We start from the raw sequence: 15,111 nt of genomic DNA, 5'->3' as shown, positions 1-15,111 counted from the left end.
TCAGTCTGTAAGCTAAAATAACCCTATAAGGATGTTCCTGTTGGGCCCATGATAAACACAGAATCATGGGCCCAACAGAAACATCTTTATAGAGTTATTTTAGCTTAACTGTTCTGCATATGATTAAAACAAACACTTGACTTTTTTCTTCCCTGATGAGAATGATCACAATAACAACAACTAATTGCTGTATATGAAAAAGCCATCTTACAGAAATGCTGCTGCTTGAATCTTTCTTGGGACAGCAACATGAAGGGTCCTGAAACAGACCACTCGCATATCTAGACAGCTTTGCTAACCCTTATCTTTGATAGCTCCATAGATGTTTGGCTCAGGTGCACACGGCTAATAAATTTAACAAAACAAAAATCTTTCCATCTTTTCTCTCTCTCGTTCCAGAACACTTTGAGATGCTACTTTCTTTTACATCCAATCTGACCAGCACTCTGTTTGACAGTGCCTACTCCGCGCTGGCGTCGGACTGTCGCCCTCTTGTGTTTCAGCTGTTCACTGACATCAAACGGCACCTTTCTGGAGACTCTAATTCCTCCTTGGAGAGTGTTGTGCGTCGATTCTACAATGACCTCTTCCCACTGGTCTATCGCCGCCTGCTCAACCCTGGTATAGGCCAAATGTCAGTCCGTACCTATAACTCCCTTTCAACCAGTCATGATGACTGCTTGCGCATGACACGGCGGGACGTCAGCCCATTTGGACCTCATCCTCGCCTACTCGTCAGCAGCCTGTCACGAGCACTCGGGCCGGGTCGAGCGCTGAGCCGACTGTTGAGACTGGCTGGAGAGGTTGTGAACGCGACCGAGAAGGCGACATTATCCAGAGACTGTTTGCGAGGGTTAGTGAGGATGCAGTATTGTTCCCACTGCAGAGGACTCACACTGATACGGCCCTGTACTGGACTGTGTATCAACATCATGAGAGGATGTCTGGTAAGTTTTTGGAAGTTGACTATTTTAGAAAACCCATCCTTCGCCTATTATTTAGAGCCCCAGTTCGAAAAAAGTTGGTACGCTGCTGGAATGTAAGTAAAACTAAATACCAATGATGCCATATTTTATTCACAACAGAACATCGAGAACATGTCAAGCATGGAAAGTGTGACATTTTACTTTTTCATATTAGCTCAATTTGGTCACACATCTCAAACAATATTGGGCAACAAAAGGCTGTAAAAGTAATTAAACTTAAAGAGAAAACAGCAGGAGGAACTTTTTTTTTGGTAGCTTTTTTCTTTTTGTTGAAAACTTTTTCTCGGATCCAAAAATGTACGTGGTGTTTCATAACTCCACAATCCAGCTTCACATTATATTTTTTATTTTCTTTTATGGCAAATGTGGATTTAACCTCTGTACTTCTAAGTAATGAAGATCCCAAAAGCTTGAGTAGCTCACCAACTATGGAGTGGAAATGATTATCTGATAATCTCAAATGATTATCAGATTACATAAAAACTGATCCAAATGATGATGCATAGTCAATCCAAGATTCCCAACAGTTTACAAACCTAGTGTAAGCCTAATCTTAAACTTAGCAAGGGGGGGTCTGTATATTCTAGATTTAACAGGCAGCCAATGAAGAGAAACTAGTATGGAAAAAAATGGTCTCGCATTCAGTTTAGCTGCTGTTAAACTGAAGGCTTTTCAGGAAGCTTTCAGAAGAGCCTGATAATGATGAGTTATAACAGTCAAGCTTAGAAATAATAAATGCATGAGTTAGTTTTCCAGCATCACCCTGAGGCAGGGTATTTCTATTTTTACAGAAATTGTGCAACTGCAGGAAAGCGTTTGGATTGTTGTAATAAAAGGCAGCTGTCGTTAGTATAATTTATCATAAACTTTTAGTATAACCATTGCACTTTGGGGAATGTGGTGCTCTCTGCTGTGTGTCACCTGGGCATCATGTGCATAGCAATGAAAATTAATGCTGTGCCTTTTAATAATAACACTTAAGGGATGAATGTATAATGTAAATAGAACTAGTCCCAGCACATAACCTTGAAGAACTTTATAATTAACCTTCCACTGTTTCTTTTCCTGTTTCCAATTATAACATAAAATCCCCATTTTTCCTGTTTTCCATTATGTATCCCCTTTAACTCTTGCAATCCGATGTATAGTTTAGAAATGTGTTTGCCACTGGGACTGATTTATAAGCCATTAAGATCATCAGAACCTGAATTAGCCTCAGTACTTTTTCATGTATTGCGTTATTGGTATTGTCCGCCTAATATTGTGTTACACCTATATTTGTCTTATAAATCCTGTTTGATCTGGTGGAATGATATGCGGAAGTATTGTTTCTAAACTTCTGGCTGTAATTGAAGTAAAAAGATTAGAGTCCTGATTCAAAACTGACATGTTTATAATTAAAGCATTCCCATCCTTTGCTATAACTGCGATTGCCATGAGAGTTTCACTGGTCTGAAGGACACAATTAAATGTTTTCAGCGAGAGAGGAGTTAGTGGTTGTTTAAATGAAAATCTATTATTGTTGTTTTGAATTCCCCAAATCCAAATAAACTGGAGTGTGAGGGAGATCCGTTCCCCCAGTTCAGCACAACCCAATTCTCTCAATATCCTTAATCATTTAACATTAAAAAGACATTCAGTCTTAGTGTAGGATAAGTGAGATGTTGAGAAGAAAATATAATCCCTACTTTTAGGATTGAATTCATGCCACACATCACAGATTATTCTGGTGATAAGAAATACCTGATGCATCCTCGTATGGGTTCAACCTTGAGTTAAAGTCACTGACACTTATGACTTTGGTATGGTCTGAGTCTCATAAGTGAGTTTCTTGTATGAAAACTGTCACAGTCTGGCGAGGGCAGACTGTAGGTGTTGGCAAATGGACCCAAACGCAACTCCATAAACTGAACGTGGCGTAGAGTTAACAGAAAATCAGCCGTTTATTGAGGCCAGCAAAAAGGGAGTACAAACAGCAGGACACAGGTGAACACTAAACCATAGCCTAAACTGGGTGAACTAAAGCTAAACATGAAAAACCTTAAACGGGGTGAACTGACATAGAATACTGAAGTGAGGGTATGGACGAGCAGACGACCTGACAAATGACATGCAAAAACAGAGGACTTAAATACACATGAGATGATCAGGGGAAGTGGAGACACATGAGGAAACAGCTGACTAACATGAACCTAATGACAGGAGCAGTGAAGCTAAATACACAGAACCAAGAACACACGACTCCTTCCAAAATAAAACAGGAAACATAATGAAACGCAGACATGACAACCAGAACTTGACAACGTAAGACACAGACATGAAACACATGAAGAGCAGGGGAGACTTAACATGGGTTGGAAACACGAGGGGGGAATTAATAAGAACTAAAATCACCTAGGCATGGTAACAAATGAACTTAGAAAACCTGGAGGGCTTAAACATAAACTATAAACATCAAAATGAACTAAAACTCAAAACACTGGGTCATAAGACCCAGAACCGTGACAGAAAACTATGCAGCTTTGTCCTTTCTCCTTTTATTTCTCTTTACTGGGAATCACCAGATTCTCTGCATTCATCACTTAAACCTTTAATAACCTCACTGCGAGCGATTGCTGTCAGTCCCAGTCAGATTGCAACTGTTTGCAGAAATTGTCTTAAGATCAAAAGTGGTGGTGAATGTGTGATACCCTCAAGCTGTGGGCAGCTACTTAGTCACCACAAGTTCGAATCAGTCACAGAATTCAGTGCCATCACCAAGAAGCCACCAGTTTTGTTGTAAATGAAAGGAGGATGCCGTCCTATTTGTTTTTTGACTGAGCCATTTGCTTGCTCTGAATTATAAGATAGATTTGGTAATCTAAATGTGGCCAGTGTTGGATGGTTTCCATTTGAGTCGATTTAATGTAACGTTGTTCGGCTAATGTTATCTTAGGATTTTGGTGATTAGCCCTGTGGTGATGGTATTTGGTGATGAGTATTTTAATTTATTTTATAAAATCTGTATTTGGTGTCAGTGTATTGACAGAGACAATAATGCTTTGCAAACTATAACAATGCTATGCTGGACCGATTTTTTTCCCCTAGTTAGTAATAGCCTTCACATCGTATGATACTAGACTAACTGAAGCTGTCTGTTTCTCCATTATATAATTACAACGAAGGACATGTTTGCAAAAAACCTTCCCCTCAGCTAATCAAATATAAAAAATTACATGTAGAAGATAGAACAGATCAATATCAGAAGGTCTTCTTGTTCTGAGGTCTCTGTTTGCTGCTTCTGAGGGCAGTTTCTAATACTGCATTGCTCACGAAGGGGCCTCGTTTACACGTATAAATTGGTCCATGCAGTCATTAGCACATTCATAGTCCAGTGTGTGTAAAACAAGAATACTTATGTCTTAGCATTAAAGAGTCTTCTAAGTAGCACTGTGTGATCACTATTGTCCAGCAGTCACAGATGCACAGTAATGCGATTGTTGCCTCATCTCTGTTTTGTGTCTCTGTTTAAGACATCAGCACAAAGAGTCATTTGTATACTTGTCTCCACTGTGTGTTCTGAATCTGTCCTATAGTCACTGATCTTGTCTCTATAAGGGATCAGAGGACATAACGTAATGTTAAGAAAAGAGAAGCTTTTGTAATGTTGTTACCTCACGGTACGATGGGACGTTTGGTCTACATAGTGAGCATCTCTTTGTTCTTGCTTTCTGAAAGTGACCAGTTTTGCTTTTCATCCCTGCTGATGGGTTTCTGCTGGTTGGCCCGTCGATTTCAAAGCTCATGGTGTGAGCCACATTGAGTCATTCATTTTATTGTGTACCATCACAGGGAGCCCAACGGGAGCCGTATCCTTGGTGACTTCTTCTGCTGAGCTTTAAGACACTCCCGTGTAGAAAACTCTCAGCCTCACAGGAAAGGGAGTTTGGAAGTGTAGTTTTCCTCTCGCTTAATGCTTTCTTTGCTTCTGTATTTTCCCAACAAGGCTTCCTGAGTCATCTCGCTTAGTCATGTTTCCTGGTATAAGGAACATCTTCTTGGGCTCTAAAGCTGGTGAACTTGACCACTATGAACCAACACAAGCTCCAGCGAACCGAGAGAATTGTCCAAAACAAAAACACACATGCTGGAGCACGAGAACAAAACACAGTTCAGGAGGCCGGCCCGGAGGCTGACAACTCAGAAGTCCAGGACAGTTCATCTTCTGAGGCCGGCCACGTCGGCGACGTAGATCCATAAGCCGACCGAGCGGAAGGCAGCGGTGGCGGAGTGGAGGCAGTTCAGGGGGCCGCCCGTGCACACGGCAGCGGCGGCAACAGGGAAACCGTTCAGGCGGCCGACCATGCGGACAGCAACGGCGGCGATGACAGAAGTCTGGAGGCCGACCGTGCGGACGGCAACGGCGGCGATAACAGAAGTCTGGAGGCCGACCGTGCGGAAGGCAGCGGCGGCGATGACACAAGTCTGGAGGCCGACCGCGCGGAAGGCAGCGGCGGCGATGACACAAGTCTGGAGGCCGACCGCGCGGAAGGCAGCGGCGGCGATGACACAAGTCTGGAGGCCGACCGCGCGGAAGGCAGCGGCGGCGTCTAGGAGGTCGTCCATGTTGACGATGACGCTCCACCAGCGGCCTGGCAGATGACCGCCGATGTCGAGGCGGCAGTTTGGAACCCGAAGGTGGCGTGGCCGTCGCAGCACCAGACGAGACCGAAGCAGAGGCTGGACCAGACGAGGCAGCTGATGAGGATGCTGAAGCAGAGGCCGGACCAGGCGAAGCTGAAGCAGAAGCCGGACCAGGCGATGCTGACGAGGATGCTGGAGCCGGGCCAGGCGATGCTGAAGACACGAAGGCTGGAGCCGGACCAGGCGATGCTGAAGACGAAGCTGGACCGGGCGAGGATGAAGGCTCGGAGGCTGCAGCTGGCGAGGATGATGAGGCTGCAGCAGGCGACGGCGTGGAAGCCGGAGACTGTAGCGCTGCAGGCGTGGAAGAAGCTGCTGCTGCCCGCGGCGTGGATGAAGCTGCAGCTGGCGAGGATGATGAGGCTGCAGTTGGCAGCTGGACGGGCTCCTCGGGCCCTCCAGCTGACGAGGCAGGAGGCTGGCTAGGTTCTCCTGAACCTCCAGCTGACGAGTCTTGAGGCTGGACGGGCTCCTCGGGCCCCCCAGCTGACGAGACAGGAGGCTGGCTAGGTTCTCCTGAACCTCCAGCCGATGAGTCTTGAGGCTGGACGGGCTCCTCGGGCCATCCAGCTGACGAGGCAGGAGGCTGGACGGGCTCCTCGGGCCATCCAGCTGACGAGGCAGGAGGCTGGACGGGCTCCTCGGGCCCCCCAGCTGACGAGGCAGGAGTCTGGACGGGCTCCTCGGGCCCCCCAGCTGACGAGGCAGGAAGCTGGACGGGCTCCTCGGGCCCCCCAGCGAAAACAGTCTCTGGACCAGTGGGCACCGGGGCCCCTGGAACACACAGGTCAGAACCAGTAGGCGCACGGGCCTCTGGCAGGCACAGTTCAGAACCAGCAGGCGCACGGGCCTCTGGCAGGCACGGGTCAGAACCAGTAGGCGCACGGGCCTCTGGCAGGCATGGGTCAGAACCAGCAGGCACACGGGCCTCTGGCAGGCACGGGTCAGAACCAGCAGGCACACGGGCCTCTGGCAAACACAAGGCAGACTGCAGCTGCACAGAGCATTGACCCAGCTCGGGCAGCGACAGCCGGATACAGTCCTCAGCTGGCTTCTTAATCTCCAGGGGTCCGGGGGCTGGGACCCAGCCTCTGGGGAGGCCCTGGAGTGCGTCACAGTCTCTGGGCTGGCCAGCTGTTGCGGACTGACTACTGTGTTATGTGGTGTGTCTCTCTGCTTGACATGAACAGGTGAAAAACAGTGCTTTTCCGGTTGGATGGACTGGACTTGTAGTACAGGCGGAGCTGGTGAAGATGGTGGCTGAATAGGTGGCTGAGCTGGTAATAACGCTGATGAGTCTCTTGCCAACTGAGCTATTGACTGAGCCACGGATTGTAACAAGGTGTCTAATAGGTCTGGCTGTGACTGTAATGGGGGTGACGGTTGAGTGGCTAACTGAGCTAGTGGCTGCTGGGCAGCTAACTGAGCTACCGGCAGGGCAGCCGACTCAAAAAACACAGCCCCGGAATAAACAGACACACAGTCCAAAACAGAAAAAGGGTCCTTTTCACTCACCACAGCTGGCAGTTCCAAAGTCCTAGTCTTCGGCTGTGGGGTGATGCGCCGACGGCGCGATCGTCGCTTCCTCCCGGGCAAAACCTCCGGCGGGCCGGGCAAAACCTCCGGCGGGCCGGGCAAAACCTCCGGCGGGCCGGGCAAAACCTCCGGCGGGCCGGGCAAAATCTTCGCCGCCGGGCTGAGTTGGGAAGCGGTAGCGGCTGGTGGGTGAAGGTGCAGTTCGTTGAGTATGAAGTCCTGTGCGAGCGGGTGAAGAGAGTCCAGCAGCCAGGAGTGAGCAGAGATGAGCTGCTGTAGCCTGGCTTCTACAGCGCGGAGACACTCTTCCCCCTCATGCTCGAGCCATAGGTTAACCAACCTGGAAACAGAGTCAATTAGTTCCTCCCGAAGCTCCTCGGGAGGTGCGGATGCCGCTGGGTCCATGTTTGGTCGGCTCGTACTGTCGGAGTGAGCTGTGTGGTGTGGAGGAAAAGGAGGACCCAAAATGCAGCAAACTGATGATACGAGTGAAGTTTATTTACACGGTGGCAGTGGCAAAAACAGGCAATGAAGCATGAGTAATGACAAACCTAAACTGGGAGAAACTAAAGAGCAAACCTGAAATCTTACAAAACGGAGAGCGGAGCAGAGAGACGCAGACCAAGGACCAGGATACCAAGAAACACAGACGAGCCGACAACGAACACAGACCGACACCCACTATATATATACACACACACACACACGGTAATTGGGTAATCGCACACAGGAGGGAAGAACAGCTGATCTGAATACACATGATGACTGGAGGACACAAGCTGAACACAATGACAACAGACACAGACTTTCAGAACAAAACAGGAAATCTAGAACCCGAACCGGACACAAGGGGGGAGGACACAGAATAACTAGAACAGAGGGAAATAATCACAAAACACAAAACGCTGGGTCAACGACCCAGGACCATGACAGTAACCTTGAATCTTGAAGCTTGTATCATTAGAAGCCATAGCATACATTTTTAGTGTTATGAGGATTATAACCAACTGTATCTTTCCATGAAGCTAAATAAATAAAATAATAATATGAAAATAAATAAGATAAAACTGAGGTCATTGTACTGGGATATAAAAAATTTAGAACTATTGTATCTAACCAGATTGTTACTCTTTTGTCTTTCAATGTAAAATAAATACTGTATGTAAGACTGCTTTTTTCCATTTGTGGAATATCTCTAAAATTAGAAACATCCTGTCTCAGAGTGATGCTGAAACAATAGTTCATGCATTTATTATTTCTTAGCTGGACTACTGTAATTTATTATTATAAAGTTTTTCCAAAAACTCCCTGAAAAGCCTTCAGTTGATCCAGAATTGCTGCAGCAAGAGTCCTGACAGGGACTAGAAAGAGAGGGCAGATTTCTCCTGTATTGGCTTCCTTCATTGGCTCCATGTTAAATCCAGAACTAAATTAAAAATCCTGCTCCTCACATACAAGGTCTTAAATAAGCAGTTCCCATCTTATCATAATGACCTTATGGTGCCATATCCCCCTATAAGAGCACTTTGCACAGGCACTGCAGGCTTACGTGTTGTTCTTAGAGCATTTAAAAGTAGAATGGGAGGGCGCTGTGTAAATACAACTGAATTTAATTGAATTGAACTGAACTGAAAGGCACTTCCTCCCACTCTTGCTGATTTGACCCGCACACCTAGCCATCACAGTTTGGGCCATATAAAGCTAATCCTTTACGCCTAACTATTTTTTCCTTCTTTGAACACATCAACTATGATGACAAAACGTTGACTTGCTCCCTAATACACTGTATCCCACCCACTAACAGGTACTGTGATGAAGAGATAATCAGTGTTATTCACATTTCAGTGGGTATAATGTTATGGCTGGTCAGTGTAATTATTTGATCCCCTGCTGAACTTGTAAGTTGGCTCAGTTACAAAAACATTAACAGCCTCAATTTTTAATGTAGTTGAATTTTAATGGAGAGAGACAGAATATCAGCCAAAATAACCAAAATAATTATATATCGATTTATCGATTTAAATCGTTATGGAGTGATATAAGTGTTTGATCTCCAAGCAAAACATGACTTAGTACTTGGTGCAGAAAGTGAGCGAGGTTACAAATTTAACAGGGGATTTTCCCCACTGTACAGTCTATGCTCCAGAGGTTCTGGTACATATATTTTTTAACTGGTTAAAGTCAGGCTAGCTTACACTTTTTATGCTAATCTTAGATAATCACCCGATTGCTCTTTGTGCTCAGTGAATAAACCCAGCAAGAAAAGTGAGTTTCGTCCTGTTTAGATCAGCTTTAGAAAGAAAACATTTTACATATATTGTTGCAGTGACACTTTTGCTCTTCTAAATCTTCTCATTTGTAATCTCTGCAGAACCTACTGGACTCCCTTTTGGGTTCAGTGTGCGATTTGAAGAAGACAGTGTTTTAGATGCGTGGGAGGCACCAGAGAATTTGTATCCCGCTGTCAAGGGGCGAGACAGTTACCAAATTCGCACTAATGCAGCCATCTCTCATTCTGCTGAATCATTCAGAGAATTTTACCACCAACAGATCATTCCCACATTACATTTTGACTGACAGATAACAAGAGCATTGCCAAGAGAATTGGCAGTCTCTTCCGTGCTTCTTACTAGTCTGCTTTGAAATTTGCTGGACAGCTGTACCAGCGCCCAGGGGGAATTCTTTATAGCACAAAACTAGAAGATGGCACTGTTCGTCTCACTTGAGAGTTTCTTGGATGCAAGGAAAGTGTGATTAAAAAAAACAACAACTCTGAACATGTTTATCCTCCTCAGTAATGAGAAGGAAAGAAAAACCCACGCAGAGCAAAGAGAGAGGCGGGGGAAACAATGTATTTAAAGAGAAATTCAGTTATTAAGTTAAATTGAATTATATCTAAAAAGCACAAAATCACAGTGAAATGTTAGACAGATAGAAATCATAGACAACAAAGACAGAAATCCAACAATAAATTCAAATTCATATTGAGTAAAGACTTAAAGAGAATATATATAGATATATAGATATAGATAGTCTTCTCTGATTCAGAGGAAGCACTGTATGTGATCTGCATTTTCTCATTCTTCGTCTTTTCTCCTCTCTTTTTTTTCTAGGTGGGTGTATCTGAGCTGGGTGGCCCCTGGGGGAGTCTGGTGGTATTGCTTCAACGCCTAGCTGCTACTTTAGCAACCAGCAGCAACCACAACAGCATGGAGTTAGCTCTCTTAGCTGTGAGACACCATGTAAATGATGCCATACTACATGCGCAGCTGCATGGGCCACGCATCACAGCCACAGTAAGCAAAAGAGATAATTTGATGTTGGGGATGATGTTTGGTTTGCTTTATACTGGCTACACTTATAATTGTTTAGAATATGACATGTAGTCATGTGGATGCAAATCAACTGGGGGAAAAAAAGTTTAAATATGTAATGTTAAAGTGCTTCAAACTCAAAAAAAAAAAGAAAAAAAGATGAGCATCCGGTCCCTAAGCATCGTTACACATATGCCTCAATAATAAAGTCATTTGAATTTTGGACACAGAGGAAGGAAGGCCATGGGTTTCTTTCAGCCTGGCAGTTGGAGCTTCTTAGAAAAGCCTTGTACCTAGATGGGCTAAAAACAGCCTCATTCTCTTTAGAGAATCTGGGGTTCCTTTCAGTCTGTGTGTGTGCGTGAGCATGTATGTGAGTGTGAATATAGATCCAGTGCCAGACAAAGACTGTGGTTGGCGGGACAACCGATACCCAGAATGCAGCTTGGTTCAGAGTGATGAGAAAGTTTCTGTGGCTAATCTGTAGACAAACAGACGACACACAAACACATGCATGCATGCACACACTGTTGGAGGAAGCAATAGAGTAGTCGTCCAACTTTGAGAGAACATTGTGGACTTAGAGTAGATTCCTGAGAGGTAAACAAACATACACAGACATAATTGCACTGCTAATTGTGGCTGATAAGAAAATGCCCCTTCATTAAATATTTGATCAAAGTTCTTCATCCATGTGACGCATGACAGTTGGTTAAATGAAATATTGGCTACACTTAATGCTAAGGTTAAGACAACACTGATTTCTGTTCTCTTAGAGAACCTGACAACCAGTGTTAGAAAATTAAACACTAATGCAGGTGTGGGAAATGAATTTTCCCAGGGACCACATGAGTAGATGGGACAGTCGTGGAAGCTTACAACGTTAAATCTATAAGGAAATGAAATTAATATCGGCGCTTCCAAAAACGGTCCCATTTCCTCATGTAGCCCCTTGGGAAAAATTAATTGCCCATCCCCATTCTATAACTGAATAATTGGTATGAAGCTAATCTTTTGTGTATTTATTGCAATAATAACCAAAAAACTACCAGCTATTAAATTTACTGGGCACTCGGCATGCCTCCTAATGACATGAGTCAGTGGTCACAGGCTTCAACATCCTTGGTGCAATAAAGACTTAGCTGAGCACTTAGTCAAATAAGTCAAAGTTAGCTTCTCCAACTGGTAATGCCAGTTTGACTGAGCATATTGACAAGTAGTCTAATCTCTAATCTACTGCAAGGAAGAAAAAACTAGCATTGTCTCTCAGTTCATCCATTTACCAATACTAATGAACACATCTTAAACATGACACGTGGTCTAGATAAACGTGCATAATAGTCCATGTACATCATTCAGCATTCCTCTGAAAAGCAGCCCAAAGTTATCATCCAGTGTTTCCTCAGGTAGAGAAAGTGTGCGGCAGCCAGGCAGCTGGTCCTGTGATGATGGGTCCACAGTCAACTACCGTGCACACTACAACATCAGCAAACTTGGAGAGGTCGCCTGCGACTTTGCCTCCTTCAGTTGGTCCACCAGTTCATCGACGATTGCGGCTGCAATCCCGGAGGTGAGTAACATACTGGATCTGCTGATATGCATTGCTTATTGTTAGAGAAGATGGAAATATTTGGGGCCTGTAAAGGAGGATGGAGTAGTGTTATTTTTTTTATATTTGTCATTCACGTATTGCAGGGGAAGTATGGGCATAAGCAGAACAGAAAGCTCAGCCCTCAATCAGCTGAGAGCAGCTCTTACCAGCTGATGGCTCAGCTATTATCCTACACACATGAGGCGTTAGGTTGACAAATTTCACATATGACATGTTATTTAAGCTGCTTTGTAACTAACTTCAAGTCCAACGCCTTCTTTTCACATTGTGTCTTACTTCATAAATGTTCTGACTTTTGTCACTGTTGCCTGCATTCTTTTGAATGCGTTACCATTCCTCTCTCAAACTCAGGCTTCTATATGGCACATATGCCTTGTGCTTTCTACATATGTGTGTAAAAAGGCGAGGATGTCCCAGAACATCTTTGATTATTATGTTGCTGATGGAAATCAAGTGAAAAGAATTGTTCATTTCTTTGTGTTTGCACTAGGTCATTCCCTCTTAAAGGTAGCAGAGGGGAGAAGAGTGGAAACCTGAAAAAAATATCAAGGTAATTGTTGTATTTATGAACTATTAAATCACCCTAAAATCAAGAAGTCAGAGGATAACCATTCGTGATTTTTATCTAGCCTTAGTTGTGTCTGTTGCCATTAAAAGTAGTCATATTCCAAGAAATTCATGTGAAATGATTCTCTATGGCTGTATTATTACATTACACTATCATGGTAAAATCACGTAATTCATGTAATTGTTCCACATAAATGATATAGTATTTTCCTAAACTTGGAACTCTAAGAAAACGTAGTAAATGAACCCAAATATCGGATTTTTATTACACAGTCATTATCTAAAGGGAGTCTGTGTGGCTTCCTTTTGTTGCCTTCGGTCTATCAGAAGGGATTTTGCAGCGAATTGGACTTGACAGTCTAAATTGAGACAAATAAAGGCATATGGTACACCGCCTCAACTCTTATTAACAACAACCCGAGCATTCAGCTGTGCACAACTCCTACTCTTTTTCAGAGAGTTTGAGGGCTCTATCCAGCGGTACCAGTGGTTTTTCACCGAGTTGCCAGAGATGCTTTGTGAAAGTGAGATGGAAGTGGAGCAGCACACATGCTGGAGCGGCCAAGATGTCGTAGAGAGGTCTGTGTGCATTGCGATATGTTTTATTCTGTGACAAATGCTTTTTTACAACTATGATGTACCAAAAAACAGGCAGAATTTGTCTACTTGCTTTCAGGTTACCCTGTAAAATGACCTGAGACACATTACCAGTTAACAATATAATCCTTAGGCTACAGTTCCACACAGTAACACAAATCCCTATCCTCATGAGGACACATAAGATCTTTCTCTTTGTGTTTCCATACGTACCTGCGCACAAAGCTAAGTTGAAAACCAGACCAAACAGACTCAAAAGCAATCGCCAAAATGATTCTACTCTAGAAACACGAAAAGGTAGAAATGAAGGCTACAACGCTGCAACTCTGCCCATAACTGCTTATGTTACCTGTTGAAGTTCAGGCTCGGGCCACTGAACTGGGGTCTGCAGATACTCACCTTTAACATCACTGGGTTCTTTGCTAGCTTTGCGTTAGCATGCTGTATGTGGATGCTTGCAAAGAGCTGATGTTGTGTTAGCAGTGTAATGCATTTGTGTCTCTCCTTTTGAATTTCACCATTTATTCACCATTTTTACTTTATCAGTGTTGGATAAACCCAGTGACAGCTACCTCCATAGCTAGAGCCTGATTTATTGGCTGGCTGTTATTGTTGGCTGGCATGAGCATTTATAATGAAAATAAAAATCTAAGAAGAGATGGCAGAAACACCCTTCAGCCATGTTATGAGTGTTGATGTTGTATCTGTTAAAATTGAATCTGTAACTTTCCTCTTGGCAGTACACATTTGAACGGCACAAAAACAAATTGATCTGTGCAGAGTCTGGAAGAGTATAAATGAGTAAATAAATAGCTGGACATAACAAATATTAGAGAAAACTGTTGCTTCTGAAAGAAAAAAAATGTTGACTAATATATTTAAATATTGGATTTTATCCTATAACTGGCTCTACTCATAGTTCTATATTCAGTTAAGATCTAGTGTGCATACTTATATATATATCAACTACACAAAACATGAATTAACTGATACAGAAATGTACTGAATGTAAGGTCAGAGATGAGATGAAAAAACAAGAGTAGATTCTGTTAATGGGACAAATTTATGTTTCTAGATGTTTGCATCGCTTGAGCCTGAGTGAGGCATGGACTGCATGGACAATTCAAGGCCAATTTCTTGTTCATTTCTCCCTCCAGCAGCTGAAGTATTGCTCCTGCTGTCTGTACTGTTGCTATGGTTCAGAAGCTACAGTAACCCATGTTGCATGAATACTGAGGAGACAGAGATACTGTATTGGTTTCAGTTTATTCTAGCATTTACCCACCATTCAATGTAAATTCCAGCCCAGTATGTTATCCTATCCTGTTGTATTTCACATGCAATGAGCTGAATTCTGTCATTGTTTTTGCTACCTAAAACTGACCCTTTTATGCTTCTTTCTAGCTCCACGCTTTGTTTTGTTTTTTTAATTCTTTAACTCTATTCGTTATTAATAATTACATTCTATTTATCTTACACTGGAACTTGATGCTGTCTCATTTCATCCACTGTTCGAAACGAGATGTTTTAGTTCCTTTCCCTAAAAAGCTCCTTTTAAGACAGAATTCTTCTGATTCGTTGTCACTGACAAACAGAAGGTTTAAGCAGTAGGTACAGTAGACAAGTTGTACAAGTACAAGCACAATAGCATGCCTGAGATGACCATATTAAGCCTGTCATGTCACTATAATGCCATACAGAGCATAGATATTTTTATTTGCAACTTTGGTCATGTTAAAAAAAAAACCCATCCACATTCAGAGCATAATATCTATTTAAAATGTGTCTGTGTGTGTGTGTGTGTGTGTGTGTGTGT

General features: G+C 43.5%; 1 protein-coding gene across 1 annotated transcript in view; it reads left to right on the top strand.

Moving 5' to 3' along the window:
* Positions 1–15,111, top strand: part of gpc5b (glypican 5b) — a 62,557-nt gene that overhangs the window by 7,594 nt on the left and 39,852 nt on the right. The window contains exons 3-7 of the mRNA XM_085375611.1: positions 400–947; positions 10,319–10,501; positions 11,926–12,089; positions 12,622–12,681; positions 13,155–13,277. Of these exons, the coding sequence (XP_085231737.1) occupies positions 400–947; positions 10,319–10,501; positions 11,926–12,089; positions 12,622–12,681; positions 13,155–13,277 (1,078 nt within the window). The remainder of the gene's footprint in view (positions 1–399; positions 948–10,318; positions 10,502–11,925; positions 12,090–12,621; positions 12,682–13,154; positions 13,278–15,111) is intronic.

The sequence above is a fragment of the Diplotaxodon limnothrissa genome, linkage group LG17 (assembly GCF_057381915.1).
Source record: "Diplotaxodon limnothrissa isolate DT_005_m linkage group LG17, D_limnothrissa_male_GT1.1, whole genome shotgun sequence".
Lineage (NCBI taxonomy): Eukaryota > Metazoa > Chordata > Actinopteri > Cichliformes > Cichlidae > Diplotaxodon > Diplotaxodon limnothrissa.
This window is presented reverse-complemented; position numbering and strand designations above follow the sequence as displayed.